Consider the following 20,237-nt stretch of genomic DNA (forward strand, 5'->3'; position numbering starts at 1 on the left):
ATGTGGTGAGATATAATATGTCCTTGAATCTTTGGAAAATATGAAATGATATGATGTTGGTCAGCTCCTAACTTTACCGTGGATAAAAGGTGTCTTTTTTGAGAATTTCTGATCCACACGTAAGATCGCATTTGCATATATTTGCAATTATATTTCATTCTACATTTGCTCACTTATTCCATCATCCAGATGGAATCAACCAAATTACGAGGTACTTTTATTCACATATTCCGCACATTTGCAGTCTCTAATGCCGTGTTTTCACTGCATCGTACGGCTCTTCTCAACTCGATTCACTTTTTGCTACCAGGCAGCTGCTTGCTCTCTTTTCCACTGTGGATAGTACCGCCTCAGTGCAGGCATGATTATCAGTTAATCTGCGTTGCAAAGCCACGTACTGCCGCAACATCATCTTCAACTTGACACACGCTGAATCCTCTCGAGTGTAACCAAACAGAGAAACGTCTGCTTGAGTGTGTTGTAGTTTTGCGGGCAGACATTTTTTATTTTTATTTGGGTCCAAAAAAATAGTAGCCGCTATTGACGATAGCTTGACTACTTGAAAGTTGCGGATTTAACTTCAGTATTTTTACTCTCTCCTAGCATCGGCTCATTTTGTTTGGAAAATGGTACCAAAGACAAACAAAAACAAACAAAAATATTACCATGTGCTGTCCACAACTTGCTCATAGAAACATATAAATAAACGTTCTTCACAAACTGAACAGAACTGGCCTGCTTGGTGGAAATAAGGCTTAAGATAAAAAGTGAAGAACCATTATAAATAAGTGTGAACAACTACATGAAATAACATCAGGTGCTCAGTCCCTCAATTGTGATTTTTTTCCGAGAAGAATGTTTAATGTGCTTCAATCACAAAGCCAGCTGTCTCCATGCGAGCTCACAATGGGCTTATTTGAAAAGGCTGCAATCTTTTCATGGCTTTCTATTTTCTCAAAGGAACCTGCCGCTGATTTTTTTTGCATCAAGGATTTGATCAAATATGTAAATCAGTTGTCTTTATATGATTTAATATTAAGTGGCAATACATCATAATGTAGCACCGATTCATTCCATTCATTGAAATATATTGCAGAATAAAGCTCTTCGAGATCCTCTTTAATTCTCCAATAAACTGAAGTCACAGGTTGATTAACATTTACATAAAATTAACGTTTAGAATTGCTCTTTGTAAAATATAAATCTATATCCTATTGTAGATAAGGAGTGTGCAGCAAACGTAGAAAAGAGTAAGTAACCGTTGTGGCCTCATGTTCTGTAATATAAAATAAAAACATTTGTTTTTGTATTCTTGTTCTTATAGTTAATCAGAATCAGCTTTATTGGCCATATGTATGTACACATGCATGGAAATTGACTGGTTACATGTTTCTCTCGTCGTACATACGTACATATTATATACAATAAACAAGATAAATATCTGACGTTTAGTTTTATTTATTTACTACTGCATTAGTAAATATCTATATAGTCAACAGATTTTGGTTTGTATTTTGTCCAGGACTGCACAGAAACATTTCAATGGACACCTGAAAAGACTTTCGTTGGAATAATTATTCATGTTTCTAACGCGGTTGTATTTCATACACCCATGACAGACACATGTGATGCACTGCCAAAGAGACCTGGCGTTCAGGTTACTGCCGAAGCTCCTGCTTAGTTGTGTGGTGCAACAAACACATTTGACAATTGTTTGTTGGCGGGAAGCCAGCGAGGGATCATGCTCTTGTCGCTGCAGTAGTGTGACATCACTCATCATGGGAGTCATGTGTGCCACCTGGCCCAGTATAGCTGGCAGACATTGTCTTGTACAAATGTGTAATATATTGGTGGTGTAGAAAGTTTAAAGTTGTTCAGTCATGGTGGGCAGTTTAGCAGTCTCCTTGGCGGTAGATGTACAAAGTTGAAATGAACAACCGGAACGCTTTGCAGCAAAATGCAGCAGAAAGTAGGCGGTGACTGTCAGATTGTTGGTTTTTGGACAAAACTCTTGGAAGCAGAACTCTCCAGTCTGTCTGATGCTATCCGATATAATGCATCAGCTGTAACACACTGTTTTTTGAAGCATGTGGTTATTTAATACACTGTGTGCCTGTATGTCTTGAAGATTATTTCTCTTTTTTTCGCCGCATTGACAAATATGAGAGCTGTCATGTTCCGCAAAGGTAGAAAAGCTGCTTTGCTGAATGTCAGATTCATCGAAAATCTATCTTTAGAAGCAGCCGGAGCGGAGGCTGTTCAAATTTAATAAAGACACAGGTAAGCTCATTAACTCTCCAGGCACACTTACACTGTATGCAGGATTAAAGATAGGGGGAAGGGTACAAGGCGAGTGGCGGGAGAGGTAAGTTGCCAATATACAGACACTGCGTACAGACTTGTGAGGGAAGATGACTGATCATGTGCTCCTGGTGTCATTTCAGCCTAATGCTGGTACTGTATAATAAAAATGGTGCCTTTTTAAAGATTTGCGGTCTGTCTACACCTTGTTCGGCTGAGAGCTAAGCTGCTTTTGAAAGCAGAAAAGGGAATTGGACATGATTCCTGTTTAAGTCAGGGGGATTTCTTTCTACTTCTGACGTTTACCTCGACAACGTCTACCTCAGTATTTTGTCAAAGGGGCCGAAGTTCAAAAACAGCGTGCAAAGTTTTCAAACTTTTTTAACATTTTATGAGACGTTATATTCAAGGTGCCGCGTCATTTTTCAATTTGTGTATGTCATTTCTTTTCCTGATAGTGTATTAGGGTTTATATTCTAATACAGTAGTACTTACAGTAGACAGCGTACATGTTTTCTAAGAACTGGAAGGATAAAAAAAAGTAGCAAATAAGAAGAGATAGACTTCAAAGCATTTAGAAAAAGTCATAGAAAGGCTTGGAAAGATACAGTTGAAAATGAACCAACACGTCCAGAAACAGAAACTTAAAATGCCTCTGCTGCAGCGCCTTCCAGCCAAGATGAGATAAGGGAGCAAATGCTACTCAGAGGCAAAACAGTCTTGTCTCAGGAGGTTTAATGTGATGGGCCACTGTTAGGCGTGTTGCCGTTCAGAACAAATCTTTGGGGCAGCGGGGACGTGTCACAACGTACTTTCCATTAGGACAAACGAACAGCTGCTCGACTGTCCGTCTTGCTGCCTGTCAGTGAAGCCCTAACTGCCATCTGTATTCATAACACAATCTGACAGACATCCAGGACAAAAATAAGTTGATCTCCATTTGTCTCCACTTGTGTGTGCATATGGGTGTATGGTGCTGTGTACTCTCTGTAATATGGTTCAGAATGTGCGTGTTTACTTGACTTGAATTACGGTCATCTCTTTACTTATGAATGTCTATGAGAGGCAGCCCAAGATGGAAAAGTCAGAATGATAAACTTGATGGTTTATAGCAGCCAGTATCAAAACAAACACTTGTTTTGCTTAAAACTGGCTCATACTGTATCTATCTCTGGCTTTGTATCTTTATCCTTGTATCGGCAATAGCTCTGCACATAACAGTCAGACGAGAAGAAAAAGGTCTTAGTCAGTGGTTTGTAACAAGCAAACAATGCCAGCTGGCAATGGAAGACAAATTAAAAGCCTGTATAATAAATAGAAGGCAATTTCCATAGTAGTGTTAATGAGGCAGAGAGCATTTAGTGTTCGGCAAAGCTGACAGATGTGTCGGCCAATACTCTTCCAAGGCTTCGCATCTCTTTCTCGGCCTTTTGCCAGAATTTCAGGCTTCCTTTGCAACCCATCTGTTGGAGAAGAAGTACATTGAATGATGTTGACAGTGTCCAGATGAAGGTTTTGTGGTGTCATGTTGTGACTGAAGAAATCAACCAGCTGTTTTTCTTTGGTTGCAGATGTTTACTATCTTATGTTCTGAATAGGGCTGAACAATATGGGAAAACAATATAATCAAGATATTTTTAGACAAACATTGCAATTGCGATTCAGTATGCAAGTTCCTTGTCTTCTGTAATAATCACTATGCACATGAACATGCTATAGTTTTATCAACACAACCTTGGATACAGTCAACAAATGGTAAATGGATAAACTTGTATAGCGCCTCTCTAGTTTCTGACCACTCAAAGCACTTTACATTGCATGTTAGCATTCACCCATTCACACACATTCATACACTGATAGCCCAGCTCTGACGAGTCCTTTGGAGTTAAGTTTCTTGCCCAAGGACACACTGACATGGACAGGAGTAGCCGGGGATTGAACCCTCGGTCTTCAGATTGGAAGACGACCCGCTCTACCTCTTATCATACCATACTGCTCTTTCATGTTGGCGAGGCCTATATGTTATGATGAAATTAAAGGAATTTGAATAATATCAAGTCAAGTCAAGTCAACTTTATTTATCAAAAATGCCGCATGTGCAAGACGTACAGAAATTTGAAATTACGTTTCGAGGGGGGGGGGGAGGGGAGAGTGCTGGGAGGGAGCTCAGCATCCTGATGGCTTGGTGGACGAAGCTGTCCCTTAGTCTGCTGGTTCTCGCCCGGAGGCTCCTCATTCTCCTCCCAGAAGGCAGGAGGCCGAAGAAGCGGTGGTTGGGATGGTTGGAGTCGCCCGCAATGCTGAGTGCTTTGCGGGCCAGGCGTGTGTTATAAATGTCCTGGAGGGAGGGGAGGGGGGCACCGATGATCCTCTCCGCTGCTCGCACTATACGCTGCAGGATACGGTGCAGCTGCCGTACCACGGGGGGATGATTGTGTTAAAAGCTGAACTAAAATCTAAGAACAGCTTTTAACACAATCATCCCCCAGCAGCTGATACAGAAACTGGCCTGTCTAGTCCTGAACACTTCGCTCTGCAACTGGTTGCTGGACTTCCTGACCGGAAGACCACAGGCAAATATAGCTTTATTTAGCCATTGAATTGTAAAAACATACCATCACAGAAGAATAGTATTAACTGTAACTTCAAGTGTAACATGTAATATTGTAATATATAAACTATACATAATTTAACTTAATAATTTGATCAATTCTGAAAAGGGAGTTCTTGTTCGGTTCTTATATGCAGTAGTAGGGACACTAGAGAAAGGTCTGGGATCATTCCCAGAATGGGTTGAAAGTTATTGTCATCTCTGACCTTGTAAATGATAAACCACTGTTTTTTTTTTTATCATGACTGAAGTGTATAATGACACTAACTACAGGTGATTGTCTTATTGACTTAGACCATACGATAATCACAGGTCAAATTCCTCGTAAATACTTGGCAATTACTGCATTATTTAACAAAGTGCTAAAATGGGCAGATTCTGTTTGTTTTGTTTATACTCAACTTCCTTGAAAAAAGGAAATGATATTTAAATTGTATTCTGTGAATGAGGCAGATGGCAAAGGTCAGTTACATTCTTGGTACATAATACAGATGAGGTCAAATGTAAAAATGATTTCAACCATACTCATTTAAAGTACAGATCACATACTTGAGTGCATGATATGTGAGCTTCGTCCTACTGTTCCGGACAGGCACTGGTTTACATTTAGTTTGGTATGTATGAAAATCAATTATTAAACCTTGGATACACCTGATAAAGCTGTGTCATCCAATACAGTGAACATCATGTCTGCATATGCTGTTTCAACGTTAAATCATTGTTAAATAGTTATATAGTTGAAGTGCAGACGTAACAATGATGCAACATAAAATGTTTATGCACAGCAGCAAAATAGTTAACTGTGATGTACAAGACATCCAGTAATTATCAAATATTAAAAATAAACATGCAGACCTAATAACACATACAGCAACAAATGTGATATGATGCGTTTATTTTTAAGAACAGAGTGATTAGTGGGTCAGCACAGCATGCTGTAGCATCCTGTACCTACAGGTTCACATAAATCATACACATTTGGCATGCACAGTAATAATAAACAAACAAAAGCCACTATCACAAGCAATCAAAAATTACAGTGCTGAAACTTCATACTGAATCTTGACAATACCCGTTAATTTCTCTTTTTTCTCTTAAGTTGTTCTGCCTCAATTCAGTCATTATCTTTTGGCAGGATGGCATTACCTCGAAGATTTATGGGACAGATTATTGAAAAAGTCAGGCATAAAAGAGATGGGAAATAGAAAATCATGCGACACTGTAATTTTTACTCCTTGAAATCTTTAATGTCTAAAGTGTAAGACGTTGTGATTTATGGCCTCTGTATCTCTCGGTCTGTCCGTTTGTCCGTCCCTCTGTTTCTGTTTATTTTTCAGTAATGTGCATGCATTAATGTGCGTGTGTGTGCGTTGTTGTGTGTTGATTCTTTTATCTCCCAGTGTGTGTGTGTGTGTGTGTGTGTGTGTGTGTGTGTGTGTGTGTGTGTGGATGGGTGTGGGAAGCATTTATTACGTGCAAAAATGTGACACGTCTTTTAGGGACACGTCTCCATAACCTTTTAAGGTGAAGACTTGATTAAAGGTTAGGGTAAAGGTTAGGATTAGACAAGTGGCGGTTATGGTTATGGTTATGGTTAGGGTTAGGGTCAATGTAATGTCCTGTAAATTGTGCGTGTGACTCTTGGCCTGCTTTGCCTTGGTCCTGTGGTCATCTTTATGTCAGAGTGGACTCAACGACTGGGCTAGGAGTCTCAGATAGAAAACAGCCAACCCAAACCCACCCACACACATACAAGCATGTGGATTAAAGCGAACTTCAAGGCGGTCTTTTTTTGTTCCTCTTTAGCCATCCCTCCCGTCTCTCCCTTAATGTGTTTAAGTCATTTCAGGCTCGGGGCTCTGCCTCGTAGTTAGTCATTTCCTTCTAGTCTTTCAGGTGACTGGTTGTTTTGTGCTTTAGGTGGAATTAAGGCCTTATCAGCGGCAGGGCAGGAGCCCAGTGGCCACATCACACAGAATACAGCATTTCCTCCAACCGCATGACTGCCCCACATGATTAAACCCAATCTAAGTGGCTGTTGTCTGTGTGTCTGTACTGTATTTGTCTGTTTGTGAGGAGAGAGAGCGCGAGAGAGAGAGAGCTTGCAAATGCTGCATTTGAGTCTGCTGCTCTGCTGATGTCTGAAAGAGGACGACGAGCATGGCGATGCCAATGACATGCATTTGTCTCTGATCACAGTGCATGTGTCTTTGAATACATGCAGTGGGGGCATGTCGGTAATGTTTGCTAAATCATAAGCAATTGCTGTTACATTTTAATTCCACTACATCCCACTTGTTTTAAAAATGTGCACTGGGCCTTTTTAGGTTTCCAACAGCCTCCTAATTTTCACATGATGCTTTTGTACCAGACTGCCGCAGGCCTGCAGGACAAAAGGACTAACAATGCCCATGTGGGTACAAACATAACCTCCACTGTGAGAACACTGTGCCTCCATCCTCTCTGTCCTAAATGACTGTTCAACGGTTCAATGTGTTTTTTTCTTTCTTTTTAAAACAAGCTTTGAATGAATAAAAAAGGGGGAAAGGAAAGAGAAGAAATCAATGTTTGTGTCTTTTCAGATAAATGCATGGAGCCAGGCAGTGTAAGGCGGTAAGAGGGTAATCTGTGAAACAACAATACCGTGGGCTGACAGGAGACGCAGTAATCTAGGGCTGGACCAGCACTATCCTTAAACAGAGTGTTCTGTGTCTGAAAGATTACACTGTAAGCTCTGACACCATAATGGTCCTGACACACACACACACACACACACACACACACGCGTGCACAGTCACAGCATTGCTTCTGCCTGCCTGGAGCTTCTGCAATGGTACCCCTGTTCAGGATGTAGTCTTTAGTGAGAGCCTTGCCGGCAGAATGCATCGATAGGAATGTGATTGAGGCTCGCTGCCAACAATGAGCAGAGAGGCGGGGAGTGATTGACACTGAAAGGTAAATGAGATGCACTGTGGAGAATCCACAACGAGTGTTTATTCTGATACTTGTGCTCTTGGTCCATGCATTCAAACACAAATGCATTTTTCTTGGATTTGACAGCAGAATATGGGACTCGCGATGACATTTCTTTGCATACTTATTTTCTTTTTTCATGTTCTTAATTTCTGTTTCCTCTTTTCAGCTGAAGCTCCAGAGTATACAAATAGATGTGGCCTTTCACAGCTGTATCAGTGAGCCAAAATGTAACAAAAGGACAAACACGAGGAGGGAAAAATAGCCCAAAATGGGAAGCTTTACGTAACAGTCCTCTCTCTAAAATCTATTATTTGATGATGTGGATGATAATGAAATATATAAAGAGGAAGAAGACTTAAAGGTGCCTATGTTAAGTTTACATCAGTGTTTGTCACAAACTGGAATGTGTTTAACTTTGAGGTTTAACAAAACATGTTGAGTGCATTTTCAAACACATACAAGGCCAATAGTTTTGAAATATGTAAATCCTGCATTATTAATATTCTTATTTCGCTTGCTTGCAGTCTTCTTCTTCCTTGTCTTTGTTGTCGCTTCTTTGTGCATTTCTGCCACCAGTGAAATAGCAAGAAACCACCATCAAGAATGGTCACGTGTTTGCACAATGCAAACCAAACAGGGATCTAATCATAAAACCGTCATTGCTACACTGCACCACTAGTCAACACCTCCACAGGATACCTTAAATGAACATTCATCCTCTCTTTCTTCTTTCAGTCTGAGTCCAGGCCGATTTGTTTTGTTATCGTCTATAGATGTCAGTTTCCTCGGTTCATCTTGCTCACTAATGGTGATGTGTCTGTCCGTCTCTTCTAACAGTTCGAGGCGCACGTGGACGAGGGCTCTACGGGAGTGGTGGTCAACCTGACAGTAGACGACAGGGACGACCCAAACACGGGGGCGTGGAGGGCGATCTACTCTATAATTAACGGCGATCCCACACTGAGCTTTGAGATCCAAACCAACCCGGACAATAATGAGGGAATGCTGTCTGTTGCCAAGGTAAAGTACATCAAACTATCCGATGCATTCATTTGCTGCAGTCGGTAACATAATCACCCTTCCCTTACATTAATTTACAATCATTGCCTCCCAACCTTCAGCCTCTGGACTACGAGGCCACAGCGTTCCACACGTTGCTCATCAAAGTGGAGAACGAGGACGCTCTCGTTCCTGATGTCGGCTACGGCCCCAGCTCCACAGCCACTGTCCATGTCACAGTCCTGGACATCAACGAGGGCCCCGTCTTCTTCCCCGACCCCCTGATAGTCACCAGGATGGAAAACATTCCTTTAGGCAGCTTTGTGGCCTCTCTCAACGCCACAGATCCAGATATTTTACAGATCCAGAGCATCAGGTAAGGAGCCTGGGGTAAAATCACGTGGAAAAAGTTCTAGAGTTGCAAAACTGTGCTTGTCCTCTGTATAAAACAAAGAGAAGATGAAATGAACGGGAGAGAGCATGTTTGTGTTGGGTGGTGGGATGGCATCTGCTGTAGCTCAGTATTGTCAGTAATGAGCTTTCTGATCTTCATTCAGTTTCCCTCTGTTCAGATTAGCAACATAATCAAGTCTCGTTTGCTAATGGGACTCTTTGAAAAGCACTTAACGTTTTCTTTTATAGCAGGGCCGTTCTCTTATGTCAGTGAGCTTCCAGATATTTTCTTCCCTCTCATCGGATTCCCATCTCCTCCATCCCTTCGTACCCAGTTTTTTCTTTGCCCGTTAGGCTGCTGTGTTGTATAAACAGATTAAATATTCTGCCTGGGCAATTTGCGATCTACTGGCACAGGTCAAACCGTCCACCCCAGTCAACTTAAAAGTCACAGAGTGGGGCCGCTCATTAACTTTAACTATGTTACAGAAAATGTCCTTCCCTCAAATATTACCATCATCATAACAGGAAGGCTATTAGTTTCACTATGTGCTACAATAAAAAGTATTTCTCTTGCTGCCAGAGGGAGCCCCATGGTGTGTGCTGTACTTCCTTTTACAAGATGGAAAACTCATCATTGCATTTATTGGCTCTCAGGCCTAATTTGTTCTCGATTTAGATTGCTCTTTTTCTGCACCTTTGGAGTTATAGATCATGTAAAAAATAGCGTTAAGTAAACACATGGGGATAATAATGTCCCGGGGGGAATAAAACTCACCACATTGTGACTTTAATGCTCAAATTATTGATGCTCCTTTATGTGCTTTGAAACATAGTCACCATGTCCGTATCAAATGCTACATGTTGTAAAGAAGTCGGGACCTTTACCCATAAAGCTTTGACAGGTGGTGGCCTGAGATCACCAGTCAGGTCACACGATCGTATGAATTTCAAAATGTCTAAGAACACAAACTTGTCTCTGAATACAAATTTTTGCTCTGAGTTTCTGGGGAAAAAAACTGAAACATGCTCTATTCAACACTCCCTTGGGCCAGAAGCTTATTTTAAACTATATCCAGTAGCTCCAAGTGATTCCGCGAAGGTCTATCTGTATTTTGGTAGTTTGCATTGCCTTTGTTGATTTAAGCTTAACATTTGTATTAACATTGGTCGATGGCCAACATTTGATTTAAAATCCAAATGCAATTTGTACACCACAAGTAAACAGAGATGAAAGATATATATATATATAGATATAGATATATATATATATATATATATATATATATATATATATATATATATATATATAGATCTATATCTATATATATATATATATATATATATATATATATATATAGATATAGATATAGATCTATATATAGATATAGATCTATATATATATATAGATAAATATATAGATCTATATCTATATATAGATCTATATATATATATATATATATATATATATAGATCTATATATAGACATAGATTACTCTGCTGCCACAGGCGTGGCTAGAAATCGTGCAGATTTAAAAGATCATCACACTATCGAGGAGTGAAAGCTTTTCTCCAAACAAAATGTGAAGTAGAAAAACTGTTTAATGTGTTTTTTCTACATGGTGCATTCAGTCTTGACTGCATCTTATCTGCTCGTCCTTTAGCAGCTATGGGTCTTCAGTAACCCATTTACCACATCCACTGCTCCTGAATAGCACTCCAACAGAAACATGTCCCACTGATGCAAGACTCAAGTTTCAATAGTATCTTGTTATTGAAAGAGAGCATAAAAGAAGTCATTCCTATATGATCAGATTAGGTCAGGTTAAGTTTGAAAGTTTCACTAGTTGTCGTCTGTTTATGGTTTTCTTTTCTGACACACCGACTATTTTGATATGTGCATTTGTATTTTTAAACTAGATTGATGATTTAAAAGCCTTCTCAAAAGAGTTTGGTGACATTTCATCTATGTATAGCCACGGCGGGCTTTCTGTTTACGACACCTTCTCTGCATCTTTGACTGATCTTCCAAGTCATATATTTGCATCTTTCTAACTCTTTCCTTGCTGCTCTGCTCCTCTCATCTCCAGCATACATTTCTGTATTTATTTCATGCCCTCTGTGTTTATAGTCATTTCATCCTCTGACATTTTGCCAGTAACAGTGACTTTGAAGTGTCATAACTGTGACCTGCAGACAGGTTGAGGACATTGTGAAAGACAGGCATTTGGAGAGGTGGAAATAGGGAGCGAGCGTGCACAGAATAAAATAAAAGAAACGAAAAAATAGGAGGAGATCTGTTTACCTTCCTCTCTCCTTCCCTGTCTGTGTCTGCATAACTCTGCAAGTGTGGATGTTTGTGTGTATGTGTGTTGGTGTCTGTGTGCCTGCCCTCTGGGATGTGTAGGTCAAATGCATTTGACATAGAACACAATCGGTGTGACTCGCTGCTCAGAGTGAGTAGCACACAGTGCCCCACACACACACACACACACACACACACACACACACACACACACACACACACACACACACACACACACGCATGCTTGTTTGGGTGTATTTGTGAGGACTATTTAATTTAGAGTAGAGTAATGCACATACACTAAACAAGCCTCCTCGTGTTTACTTTACATTTTAAACAATAATCTGGTCTGTGCACTTTTTGACAAGAAATAGCATGTGGAGGAACAAAAAGTAGCCATCTGCTAAATTTGAGCCACTCAACATATGAAGCATTTGCATTGCACTGAGCAGCCGTATTTCCACAGGACTTTTGTTACCTGGGGTCCTCCTGCAAATTTATAATAATTCATCAGTGGTCTTAAACTTGTGCAAATCTGCCATGGGTGATATTTCTGGTCAGCAGTTCAACCCGAAGCAGAATCAGGCCCCATTCAGACAGGATTAATGGGGAAATTAATATTTACCACGCTGCTTTCGCTTAATTGATAATTGCAGGTAATATTTACAAAAACATACAGATGCACTGCAATACAGGGGATCTGTGAAGATTGGATTTTTGATTTTTGAGCCCAAAGGGCTTTTGCGGTGTGGTAATACATGTTAATAGTGAGCTATAAAGTTCCTGGAGGGCAGAATATGTTTACCTTAGTACAACATTGTCTTTATTATTTTGCTAAGTGGTTAATTTCTTGAAATTCGTAGCCCTCCTGACAAAAACGAGACTGTGTATCGCCTAACCGTCTTAATGGCAGTTGAGTCAACTAGAAAACATTCACTTTTCACTGAAATGGATTGAAGCGATCCTAACTTGAGCAGAGCCACTTTTAATGGCCTTAGCTACACTGAGCTAGAGTACGAAGAAAGATTGCAAAAAAAACAACAATCACCGACAACGTGAGGACGACAGTTTTCCTTTGTTTGTACACACTGACACACTAATTAGCTGATGCAAGACAGGTGTGTAGGCAGGTGGTGATTGCAGCAGCAATCAGGGGACCTGCAGCTGCAAGGAGCTCACTGAGGACATCTAGAGAGCAGGTGCAGGAACAAGGGTGTCTCCGTGATGCCTCGTCCATAATTGTGCGACACATTACCTAATGCGCTATTAATCACTTCAGTTTCGGCCTTCATACATGTTTTACACAGAATGACAGAATTAGGATCAAGCTTTCAGATGCCGTACCACCTCCACGCACATTAATGGAACTTTTGTTCAAAGGTCTAATCACTTAAATTGCAACAATTATTGATTCTCTTTGAAATTTTCGGAATATGCTTCGCGCTGCAGTGAGCATAGAACAGGCTCTGCTGTGAAGCTCCTCATTAGCCTGGTTTCCAGCCCACAGCCAAGAAGAACCTCGCAGGGTTAATCGGGGCTCATCTCATTATCCAGGTTATTAGACAGCTTTCCTTCACCTTTTTTTTCTTCCTAATGTGGTCGAGAAAAAGGTTATTTGCCTGTGAGGGTGTAACATTTGAGCGAATAAATAAATGAAATCCGTTACACTTTGACCACAAACTATTTGAAGTAGCCAAATGGTCTTATCTCATAATGTTGACGAAATGAGATTTTCTGGAGGAGATTAAATCTTCATTATAAAACATGTTTTTCACACAACACTGACAGTTCACATGAGCATTTAACATTGATAAAAAAAAAAATATGTTAAATAGCATTAATTAAAACAGCGTTTGGGGCAAATAGAGTAATGTGTTTAAAGGATCTTATTTGGTGCAGGGGTTAAAGAGAGCTCTGAAGAAGAAAGTAACATCAGAGAGAGACAACGAAAGACAGCCTTGATGGGAGACGGAGAGAGTTGTATTTGCTTGTGATAAAACGTTACTGAATTTCTGCTAAACGTCTGACTCTAGAAGTGTTTTGCTTGTCGCGTGGGCGCTTGACATTGAGGAAAAAAATGGAGCTCTTCAGGGTAGTTTTAAACCCTGAAATCTGTAAGAAAGTTTAGTCAGAAAGTTAACTATTTACTCAAATCCTATCTTGAAATTGACTCTTCGTGCTGCTCCGGTGCCAATCCAGTAGGATGTGAAGAGGGGAGCAAATAATCTAAAGTGTCATTAAGAAAGTTTGGCTAATTCAATTAGGTCTCTGACAGGACTCTCATCGGTTGTCAAATAACTATTTACACTGAAGTAATTGATGCTTGATGGGAAAAGGAGAGTATCTTTCCAGCAGAAAGTGAATGCACTCATGGCCACGGTTTGAACACGCGCAGTGAATTATGGAAGACAGTCTGCAGAGGTGATTTCTTGTTTTGGTTTTCTTCATATCTTTTCTTGTCTAGTATGTGTGGTTAGTGTTTCTTTTTCTTTCAAGTGACCACAGTAAATATTTTCAGCTTCTCTCCACTAAAACCAGACAACAGGTCGAAATGTACCAGACATTTCCAAAGATTTCCCACCACATGGAGAAGCTTTAGACAGATAAAACAGAATGCTTTGAACAACGGACAGATGAAACGTCTGAGTGGAGGGGTGGGGTAACGATCAATAGCATTGAAAATAAAAACATTTCCAGTGTGGTTCAGATGTATATGTTTTCACAATGAAAGGCCTTCTCTCGACTTTGACTCCGTTTTCTCTGAAGTGCATTTGACTTTTTTTCCTCTCTTGGCTTTTGAAAATCGAGAGAATCTCAAACAGTTGGGTCGTCCATAATTCAGCAGCTGTCTACTTTCACTTCTCACTCCGGTCATTTTCAAGTTAAAAGGGATGGGATTTAAAGGAAGAAGGATGGGAAGCTGGAATATCAGTCATGAAAACTGGCAGGTAGCTTTGAGGAGCCGCGGTAAAGGAGGAGTGAGACAGATCAACGAACGGAGAGACAGACTGCGAGGATGACAGAGTCTGTGTGAAGGAGGGAGGTGTGGAACGCTACGAAGGCTGACCTGTGAGGGGTCAGACGATCACCTTAAGTTGTGTCTGAAATTGTCCCTGTCTACGCAAGAGAACGAACATAAGCACAGAAAGAGAGACAGAGAGGATGCAGGACATGAGATAAAGATGACAGCAAGACATACCAAGTGAGCACACAGGGGAGGACATAATGTTGGGAAGCAGCCAGCGGAGAGTAATTCATCCACTGACTGTCACACTTTTGTAATAATACAAGTAGATTGTCATGAAAGAAGATTTGATTGACTGAGACTGCCCCGCAAATGTGTCCAGCCAGATATGCTTGGCCAGTTAAACCGTCTGGATGCTGCAAAAGGCACAAAGTAGAAGATACCGGGGATGAAGCAGGGGAGTAAATAAAGACGAAATCAATAATACTTTGGCTGAACTTGTGCTCACTAATTCCAAAAGTTTGTCCAAAGTTCAAAGTGGCCAGACAGCGGGGCACATTCGTTTGGCCAGACGTTTGCTGCCTGTCTCCCGTCTTTCTTTCTGTCAACGCATCACATTACAAATTAACCCAGAACCGGTAACTGGATCATTCGTACAGCAAATTGTGAGTGTAGGCTTACTGTGAAAAACTACACAATCATAAGTATTCATAAGGATTTGATGACTGCACATGTGTGCATTGTTTATGACCGTTTACATAAGTTTACTATTCAGATGTAAACCTGCAAACTAACGTATCGCCATAAACGTAATAATTGTATAAGCTACGATATTTATGGTATCGTGATTCCTGCATTGTTGCCCAGTTTAAATGAATCCAGCCAATATTTGGTTTGCCCTTTTCATTTAGCTTGGTATGACGCACGGACACAACAACTCTTCTCTCTGCCGTGGCTCAGGTCTGTTAAGTCGTTGCTTGCAGTGCAATAAGATGCAATGTTTGACATTTGTTATCAAATCTTGTCCTTTGTCATCAGAAACCAGTGTACAGAAAAATGTACGTAGTTAACCCACGTGCACCCTCTACTAAGTGGCTGGAAGGGAGGGAGTTTAATTGTTTTTTTACTGTGTCTTATATATGCAGTGCTGGCTTGCTTAAGGATGTCAAAATAGAATCAAACTGGCATTTGCCCCCAGTGTAAAGTTGCTGCATCACTTTGCATACTTCTTCAAACCTCCCAAACCTACCAAACTGCCACCTAAAATGGGACAGGACCACGAAGCTACTGTTTGAGGCAGCATTGCATCATCTAAGAGCAGAAGTCTCAGAGAAAGTTTCAAGGATATGAGTTGCCGGTTTTTCATTTTAATGTCACTCGACAGAGCGAAACGGGCTGAGTCATAAAGTCTCCTCCGTTTCCTCCCCTCTCTTTCATCTGTCCCTCTGGGATTTGAAGGGGCTGATTACAGACTAATCAGATGTTTGGATTTGTTTCTCATTTCGAGCAGCTGAGTAAAGGCATGCCAGACACGCGGTACAGGAGGGAAGAGAGCGTTAAAGAGAGAGAGAGAGACGGAAAGACGGAGAGGTGGGGCAGGGAGGGCTTTAGTCATACAGTCAGAATGCCAGGGAATAATTAAAACAATCCCAAAATATGCCAAGAGGAACAGGGAGAGTGATGCTGTGCTGTGAAGCAGTAGTAAATTGCTTTTCTTCCTTCTAATTACAAGGTTATGCATTGCAACTGATGCAAATAGGTACTATTATGCACCTTATTATGATAATAACATTTTTGTCCTGTGTTGTGTTACTCAAGCTTGCTAATTTATGAAAATGACATTGCACCCCAGTGAGGAGGGCTGGTGTATCTGCTCGTGTACCAGTGAGGCTCGTTTCAAAGTGTGTCCTTGCACACTTGTCTCTGTTCCTGCCAAATATTGACAACGCAAACCTTTCATTCTCATTCCGGCCCGCCTTCTCTCTGCGCTCGCTCCTCTGTTGCTGTTAAGTCGACACAGTGGGTCTTTGTTCAGCACACTCAGCGGACTGTCTGCAGTTGTTGAGTGGAGTTGGCAGAGAGCCTCTTCTAGACTCTTCCTGGCTCGTAGAAAACAATAGTGGAATGAGCGAAGAGAGCCTTTGAGGTTGTGTAAAAGGTAAATCAAACGTATAGGTTTGGTCCGTAATTAGTCATGCTCCCGGCCAAGCCTGATCGGAGCTAGGACAGGACACTGGATCAGTAACTGTAAAGAGGAGAGTGACAAAGCAAAGAGACCGTCCTCTCTGGCGCTGCCCCCCATGGAGACATGCAAAGAGGAAATCAGAGCACAAAGAATATAATTAAAGGTAAAATAGAGAGGCTTCTGTCACTTGTCACATCCAGACAGGATCATTTTTCTCTGTAAGCACCTCTCTACTGAGTCCCTTTTTCTCTGTGTTTCACCTTCCTCTCTTTTAATTCACACATAATGCCTCATGCGGGTGTTGCTTTTTACATAACTGATCTATGATTAAGGCTGTTGACAAGTGGTGTGGTTGACTGTGTTCTTATTAGCTGTTCCTGCCCACTCACATGTTAAGGTCATGCTTTGATGGGATGGTTTGAAGAAAGGATGAAGAATGACAGGAAATAGTTTTTACCACATCTTGTGAAGACATGCTGTGACAGTCTTCCATGATTGCCAATTAAACCCCTCAGCTCTTTCATAATAATGCATATGCACATCCAGCACTGTAGATACCTTAATTAAAACTCCATCACACACTTCACACCTTCGTTTACACCTTTTTGACCAAGTTCACATACTTTCCCCGCTGACACGTACGCAAAGACAAACCCCGACTGGATCTCGGTGACAGATGATTGATACGACAGGCGGCAGCGTTTGCTTTCCCCTTTCTCAGTGCTGTCACATTTATTTCCCCTGTATAGACCTGCTGCACTGTGCTGATACAGAGCAGAAGTATGAACAGGTGTGACATGGGTAATTTGTCCACATGGCCTGGAGCAGTGGTTGGCCAAAACTTGGCAGCTCAGCTCAGTTCAGCTCAAGTTGAAATCCAGCCCAGAGCGGCTGACCGAAGGACTTTGTAGGTGACCCCAAAGGAGTCCTTTATTTTTCAACCACACAGGTTTGAACGCCAAATTCTCCCTCTCTTTTTCTTCCTCTAACATAAAAAAGTGAGATACAGAATGTTCAATATGCCTCAAAGTTGATAACAGATTAAAAGGAACACAACGGGTTTTGCCCTCTGACTCATCATATTACAGTTAATGGCCCACTTTATCTCAATGACGTGTTCAAAGTGAAATGCAGAGATGTTTCTGTCCCTGTCATGTATGTGGGAGGGCTTGTCCGGGTCGTACGCCTATAATGCCAGCACATTCCTGCACATTTGGTAACTTTTGGTTCATGGTACTTTCAGAGAAGGTCTGCAGGGGAAATAAACACGAGGATATAATGTTTAGAGATGTTCTCATTAGCTTATAAACATCAGCATTCATGTCGTGTTTCTGGCAGAGTGGTGAGTGTTGGTCTCATTTTCACCCTTCTTCCAGCTCAGGTTTTGGTCTCCACCAACTCCTGGGGGATATATTTGGCAGCTACGGTAAATGCTTGACTTGGTTGATTATCTTGCAGCGTTCACTGTCTGTCTCCCGCTGTGTGCTGGGCAGGTAGCGTGCAGTCAGTTTTTACATCTTTTCAATGAAAAAAATAAGCTGCCTGCTGTAGCTGCTGATGTGAGCAGTGAGACCGAACTGATCGTTGTGGGCCCAAAAAAACAAAACACTGTGCTGAAAGAGACATATGATAACTTTTTATCGGTTTGTGACAACTGTCACATACAGCTGTGGATTATAGATGGCATAGAAATATTTATCATCGTCAATTCTGGTCAATTTAATGGAGGTACCCACACTGTATGAGCTGTGAGCACATTACACATGACTTTTGAGATGCAAATGCACACAATCCATTTAAAGACATTTGCCAATGTGATCGTCACATCAACTTGTTTTTCTTTAGTTTTAGATATTGTCATCATGTATTTATGTTATCCATTCATTGTGCCTCCCTGTCATACCCTATAGGACCTCTGTGCGGGTTTGAATACAGTTTAGATTCGCAGACTTATTTAAATGGGGCGAGTTGCGTCCAAAATAGATTTAGAGATAATTGTTGGTGGGTCAATTCTGGCATTGCGACATGGTGGTATGGGGTGGGTACAGGTTTGCAAAACTGGACCCGCATACAGCACTCTGCCTGGCTCCTCAGATGATGCCACCAGGGATGACATCCAGCGGAGAGGAGACGGGGAGGAGTCTGCTATAGAAAGCGGGGAGAATTCATTGGCATTGCACATTTATTCACAGTTCCAGTCTCATGTGTCCCTATCTTATCTTCATTCTTGATCCCTTTTCTTATCACGCTCTCTCGGCCTTGCACACGTTCCCTCTCTCTTCCCTTCAGCTTTCGCTTTACTAGCGGCGGATTTGGATGAAGTGTACAGTTGTTACGGCCAACCAGTCGGCACAACCTCTGCACTTTTACCAAGCGTTTCTTGATTGTTCTCATATCTATTTTTCACACACACTGAGTAGCTCTCAGATAGAAACACACCATGGGCGTTCTTTCTCTCTGTAAATTAGACTCCAATCACTGAAAGATCTTGCTGACAGGAGAGAGGAAAATAAAGTGATAGAGAGACATAAAGATAGGACAATAATGTAAGAGCCAACAGAAAGTGAGGACAGAAAGAAGAAGGGAGAATGGGGGGGGAAGAGAAGTAGTGAGAGAAATGCATAATAGGTTTTCCTGTAATATGCTGTCATTGACATCAAGTGTATGAGTATACACTTGTCTAAGTTGTAGTGCACTGCAGAAAACTGAAAATGGGAAACGGTGACACTTGAAATAGCAATACTAAGCTCTTATGTGGGACTGTTGGTGTGTGTGTTTCTGTAAACACACACACACACCAATAATTTATAATGATCAGCATTTCAATTGACCAAACATAGCAGAGGAATATGACGTTCTTATCTCTTTATACATACGTCCTTGCAGCCATATTTCCCTTTGCCACAGTTTGAATCATTACGCTTTCAAGCTTAGCAGAAACACCTGGGAATCACACGTTGTGTCAGTGTTGTTTGACACAGATCGTTGTCTCATTTTGCGTCACTATCTCTTCCTTAGTGCTGGGCATTTTAATTTCCCAAACAGTAGTCTCGCTTCCGACCTTCCCTGTGCACCCACCTGTGTGCCTTTGAACAACTCACAATCTTTTGAATATGAAGTGAAGCCTGCAACCGCCTGATATAGATGTGTGGGTAATGAACTTTATCACTGAAATAAGGGATGCATTTGATTATTGGTGGAAGCCCAAGAGCCAAGTAAAATGTATTATACAAGGATCAAAGGTAAAATCGTAATATAAATACAGCCTTGGCATATTCTTTGCATATTATTTCACTTTAAGTAAATCTTCCTTTGACCCCCAAAAATCATCTCACAAGGGAGGTCCAGACCCTGAGCGGGAAAACCAATTTACCTTATAAAGTATATGCAGGACCTGACCAGCTGTCCTAGATTGTTATGGCTGTTTTGTGAAACTTAATGATGCTCATTCAGAGAGGGAGGTGAGGGCATGAATACCCATCAACCCCTGCACAGAGAGAGC

The 20,237-nt window shown here is 41.2% G+C and overlaps 1 protein-coding gene across 1 annotated transcript in view; it reads left to right on the plus strand.

The window, feature by feature from the left end:
• The window catches only part of cdh13 (cadherin 13, H-cadherin (heart)), a gene marked incomplete at both ends in the record, with an annotated part of 275,810 nt that overhangs the window by 231,376 nt on the left and 24,197 nt on the right, over positions 1 to 20,237 (plus strand). The window contains 2 exons of the mRNA XM_079224117.1: positions 8,726 to 8,908; positions 9,010 to 9,263. Coding sequence (XP_079080243.1) covers positions 8,726 to 8,908; positions 9,010 to 9,263 — 437 coding nt within the window. The remainder of the gene's footprint in view (positions 1 to 8,725; positions 8,909 to 9,009; positions 9,264 to 20,237) is intronic.

This window comes from Taurulus bubalis (assembly GCF_910589615.1).
Source record: "Taurulus bubalis genome assembly, chromosome: 9".
NCBI lineage: Eukaryota > Metazoa > Chordata > Actinopteri > Perciformes > Cottidae > Taurulus > Taurulus bubalis.